General features: G+C 37.6%; 1 protein-coding gene across 2 annotated transcripts in view; it reads right to left on the bottom strand.

Annotated features, from left to right (window-relative positions):
- Window positions 1-462: 462 nt before the first annotated feature.
- Window positions 463-5,853, bottom strand: part of LOC149784900 (uncharacterized) — a 12,363-nt gene continuing 6,972 nt past the window's right edge. For both annotated transcript variants that reach the window (XM_089978489.1, XM_089978490.1), the window contains exon 5: window positions 463-1,113. In XM_089978489.1, the coding sequence (XP_089834615.1) occupies window positions 826-1,113 (288 nt within the window). In that variant the 3' untranslated portion in view covers window positions 463-825. The remainder of the gene's footprint in view (window positions 1,114-5,853) is intronic.

Raw genomic sequence — 5,853 nt, 5'->3', positions numbered from 1 at the left:
TCAGCAAAACACAATAAGCACTTGTTATCATCATCTTCCACATGGATTCAAGGATGCTAATTTTCTCCCATTTGGGTATTGTACTATCGAACAATGCATTGTAAATATCGTTGTTCACAAATATTCAATTCTGCCCAGTCTCCATTTGTGATATCAGGTAAATTTTGGCCTGAGTGAGCAGAGTGCCAATTATTGAAGTCTGCTCAGTTTTATTATTGATAGCTTAAGAGCTTGTTGGATAGGTTTCATGTTTAAGGTGTCTGGCTACATTAATGATATCAACGTGTCACTGAAAGGAATGAAAGCATTATTTCTTATCAAAGATATCATCACCGACTTGCCGGATCCAAACCGATACAACAAGTTGATCAGAGCGCTTCTTTGACATCTACAGCAATCACATTGATTGTGCTTAAATTGTGTTACGGTACTAGTTAAAAAATTGGTGTCATAACAATATGGTGTGTTTAAAATATAATATTATTTGTATTTAATTTTTAATAACAATGGAATAAACGAAAAGATGTATGCAGTAAAGCAAACTATGTCATTTCTCTGCTGCGAAGAGTTAATACCTCTATGGCTTTTTGTCTTAAAGAGTCACTGCCCCTACAATCACTTTGGAATACTCCGCTGACCTAAACGGGAAATAAATGAAATGCTCATATTTTTCATTTAAAGACGGTATTATTCTAGACTCTCCACTCAGACGCACTGAAATATATTTGCCCCACTTCGAGTTAGTGGTGTTGTCTGGGACAATTTTGCTATGCGCAAGTTCGTCGAATCTATTTTCATCTGGATTCATACAAAGCAGCAAACCTATCAGCATCCTTGAACAATTCCTTTTGTAAGAATGGGCCTATCAGGATACAAGAGCAAAACAGGCCACACACAAAATTCAACAAAATTTCCAGATCTGGTGTAAGCTCTGTAACGATCTGCGTCAAATTTATTTTTCTCCGTACTTGTATCAATGAACTCTAGTTGAAGGGGAGGTTGTTGGATATTCATGAACCATAAAATTTCCACACACTGTTTGGCATACTTTTGCGTTTTTCCTTGCAGTCGTTCTCTCTGAGATATGCTTGGGCAGTGTCGGTCGACGAAGTCCTGATAAATAAAAGAAAATACAAGTATATTTTTTTAACGTCATCTATGATCAGTGATTATTGAGACAAATGTTTTGAGAATACTGTTAAAACGTTGAAATCAAGGTTAAAGCATGTGAAAATAGTACGACAAATATTCCATATAATTATAACCATTAAAGTATCCAAAACGTAAAGATTAAACTACTCTGTTAGAAACTTTTAATATACATTTTCTTTTAAAACAAGAGGCAATTGTTTAAGAAGTTCTTGACATCCTTTTTAAGAGTAATTTGTATCCACTGACTCAAATAATCCTTGCTAGCAAGCAGATATTTGCTTAAGGTCTTAAAGAAATGTCAAAGTGACATAAATAGATGTCCATAATTTCCAAAATAGATTTCGCATTGAGAGGATTGAAACGCTTGCACTAGCTGGATCGCGTCTTTTTCTCTTTTCAGTTTATGGTCCGAAATGGATGCCTGTGCATAATTTGTTCTTGTACTTTGGTTTTGATTGATCAGAAAAAGCGGTGCATTGGCCCCATTAATTTTGCAAGAGGGGACATCTTTGTTGTTGCTCGATGTTCTTTTTAAAGAATTTTCATCGTTCTTGCTGTGTCAAGCTAGAAGTGAAGTTATGTTGCAATCATTCTCTGGAAGAAAATATATGACAGTTTATAAAACAGATTTGTCATGGTCATTTTACAAATCTCACACAAATCACGGACTGTTATGTAATTTCAGAGGATGTGTTATGCCATGTTTCATCTAAATCATTCCACTGTACCTTTGAGGGTCAGAGAGAGAATATACACATCAGTCTTTCTGACTTGTCACTGAGCCGTCAAGCGCAATGTAAGTACAGTCAAGCAGTATGATTTTATTTGCCTTGCCATTATGAACTTCCGCTAGACTATCACACTCTCATAATCTGACTCTGTTTAAGGTTAGACGCAAAAAGATGTATCAAAAATTTCCAAATATCTTTATTTAAAATTTGTATTGTTTGTTGCAAAATCTGTGCATCTGCCACAAAACAGTTTCCTCCAGCAATATCGTTAAGCACTACTCAGGCTTCTCTCTGTCCGAAAGGGGCAAAATCTGTGCGTGCGTTAAGTGGGAAATAGGTACACATTCGTTTATTAAATCAGCTAAATATTATACCACTTTACTTCCACACATCACACTCCACAAGAGCTTATTCCTGAATGCATCTGTCTACCTGCAAGGTTAGACCTTTCCTATGGCAGAGTTGTACATGTCATAAAGGTTAAAAATGTGGCTGATTTTATTTTGTTTTTAAGCAATAAAGTACGGTACTTTCCATGCATCTAGTAACACTAACTTTTCTTCTACAGCGCAGTTCAAGCGTACCTGGTGCAATACTTCAGATGTCAACAATGATTTTGAATTCAATTGTATATTGCTTTTTTTTACCAAGATATTACTGGTCAAATATCTTTAGTTTTTCAAGTGTTTGAAGTTTGAAGTTTGAATATTTTCTCGATTCTTTTTCTCCCCCAGGTCATCAAGGCCGACATCGACGGTAAATCTTGAACCTAAACAATGGAATTTGTTGACAATCATGACAGATGTAATATTTTTACCATGCCGTTCATTTCAATTACAATTTGTTAAGGTTGGAATATACTGGCATAAACCTTCAGCATGACGCCCTCACATCAACATTCATATCTGCAGTTCAAGCAAGATAACTGGACATCTCTCAGCTGAAGTAGTCATATTTATTTACTTTTGTTTGATTAAGCTTACATATGAGATGCTAATCCCAATTTTCTTCTGTCTGGGCACGAGTAAGCTAAGGACCATAATGTCTATTTTCATTAACTGCTAAACTAGAAAAGAAAGTAAATATTACCTTTTCCCTGTCTGGTTACAAATCCGGCTACATGTTTTCATTTTGAGGTAAGAATTTACATGCTGTTTTCGTACTAATGTATCAGCTATGAAGACATCGTCATAAAGCTCCGGATCATATTCCTTAACTAAGTCAAGAATTTGGCGTACGTGGGCGGTGTGATGGGGTACAGACAACCAAGGGCTTGAAAACCGAGTATAATACAACTATATTCCTGAACTGTTGAGTTTCGTTCTAGATAACTATTTTCTTCTCAAACAACTGCTTATTAACATGCCTTGAAAAGCTGAACTATAACCTTTGATATTTTCTGAAGTGTAAAATGCTTGGAAACCGGAGAGTAAGCCATTCTTTGCATTTTATACTACTTGCATACGTCCTTTAACACAACTTGGAATAAAGGGCTCCATCCATTCATACTATTTATTCACGTTTGTTCTGAGTCAGGAAAAAAACGAGTTGCATACGGTGCATTAATAGGTTGAAGTCTCCAGGACAAGACATATTTTTGAGCAAAATCCTACGAGTTCTTTCCACCAACATGAAATAAAATGCGGTTTTTTTATTCATTATATACCCACTCACTTACACTTTTGAAATCTTTTAGCTTTACTGTATGAATAGAGTTAAAAATGAATAAAAAAAAGTTCGATTCAGTGCAATTGTTTATACTGAGCTTTTGAAGCTGCTGCTGCTTTTCTGGGTCAGCGCCTTCGTTACCTGATGATTTTAACCATTTTGCTAACGCGAGTGCAAAACGTACGATTGCACGCACACAAACACGGGTCCTCGCGTGGACAGAAGCATAGGTCCGTGCGAGACCGTTAAAATGATTGTTTTACGCATTTTAACCAATTGTCTATTTTGGTTCTGCCTCGAATGCCACCTAGTATAATTTACTATCTGTGTCGAGAATGGTCTGTGTCGCCGCGAGATTTTCCTAATAAACATGTACTCGTTTATGTCATCGTAACAAAATAATTTTAACATCTCTGTTATACTTTTGGTCCAAATGATTTCCATGGAAGGTTCACCACAGTCCTTCTTATTAATATTGTCACCTCGAAATATAATTGCATGACAGGCAGACCCTGTCCAGTGCAAAACGCACTCGCACTTACACTTAATAATTTTCATCACTGGTACAACTGTCATGCAATCAAGAAAATTGTTTCCTGTGGAATACTTATGTCTCAGACAACTGTGTGCATTCTCTAGGTTTGCATAGACATACACTGATTACACCTCTGATTTGTATATTCAGCGATCGTCTTTGTCCAGGAAGTGTTAAACGGACAAGATTTACCTTGTTGAATAACAGTCGAAATCTTTCTCTTCTTAGTTGAGTCAATGATGGCTCCACAAAAATGACGGAGAATTTGAAAGCAGTGGAATCAGCGGTGAATTCAACTTTACGTGGTAGAAGCAATCTCTCGATGTTTTAACTTCCGACTGCGTGGTCAGTGACCGGGTGAATTTACAAACTAATGTGATGCTTTCAAGCTGATTGTATTGGTACATTAGGCTGGCCCCAACTGTTTATTTCTATATGATTCTTGCGTAGATGATATTTGAATGTGTACGCGTGTCTGTTAGCCATATTTGGGGCTATTGTTTCCCTACAAGTGGTGCAAAATCACCATCGATGTTAGCGCATATCCCAGCATATCATCACTATCGTTATCTTATTGCTGTTCAGGGCCTATCACGTACAGGTAACGACAAATCTTAAACACAAAAGTTAAAGATGATTAAATACCCGTCCAGATAGACACTGAATCCTTCAAACTGAATTTCATTTCCCCAACCAACATCCCCGGTATTGTAGATGTGAAAAGTATTGAAACAGAATCTTTGTAATTTGCGTCACGTTTGGAGCAAACAAATGAGTTTGTGAGAACCACCGATTCCAAACACAATTTTGGCATTGATCTGGCTACCTGTTGATGAAACTCTCTGGGGTATCGTGGAGTACGTATTCTGGCAAAAAACATATTCCATGATACAATTACTGAGGTCCCGGAACATGGATAGACATACGACTGGTACCGAGATGATCTCGTGTATAAAACATCAATACTTTTTGTACACATCAACGCATCCATGACTTAAATGCGATCGTCGGAAAGGCCATCGGAGAAAGAATCACCGTGAGGCATGAAGGCTAAGATTTCACTCGATGGACAAAGACCATTAATTGTAGGCAAAGCTTAGGTTTAACAAACATGGATTCCGAGCAGAGTATGTCCGCGATATACTATAGTCCGCACGGTTATTAGAAAGGTGAATTAGCCGTTTGGTAAGATTGCGAGCTTTGCAAAAGTTATTGTTGGTGTCGCCAGAGCGTGTGAAGCCAAATAAGCGTTTTGGCAGATTTACTTACCCGTGTGAAAAACCTTTTCCGTGGATGTTTTTGACGTGAGACGTTATTCACTAAGCTGATCTTTTGCATCTCCCACACGAATGGGTAAGTAGTGTTCGTGCATGCAAATACACGCTAACCGTTGTAGATGATGCTAGCATAGTCAAAATAAGGCCAACCGTTGACGTCCAAAGACTCAACAGGTATCACAGTCGATTTCCAACATATATTAGCACGTGGTCCGCTAACATAGCAGAGTCTAAGAATATATCGAAGCCGATGAAGAGATGTTTTCGAAGCATTATGTACCGGTAGACATGTCACAATTAATCGCAGTCAAGTCATTGTATAATGATTTAACTGCACACGTGCATCATTAATGTTGATTCATGATCGATCTCGCTAGTGTGATGCGTTTTCAGTCAGCGAAAACAGCTTTGAATAAAGAAATTACGCGTGCGATGGATAAGAGGCGTTCGCAGTCTGGTTCGATATCTGTTTGCTAGAAGCCGGACAACG

The sequence above is a fragment of the Sinohyriopsis cumingii genome, chromosome 13 (genome assembly GCF_028554795.1).
Source record: "Sinohyriopsis cumingii isolate HCF-2022 chromosome 13, ASM2855479v2, whole genome shotgun sequence".
In the NCBI taxonomy this organism is placed as follows: domain Eukaryota; kingdom Metazoa; phylum Mollusca; class Bivalvia; order Unionida; family Unionidae; genus Sinohyriopsis; species Sinohyriopsis cumingii.
Note: the sequence above shows the minus strand (reverse complement) of the source record. Positions and strands in the feature narration are given on the sequence as shown.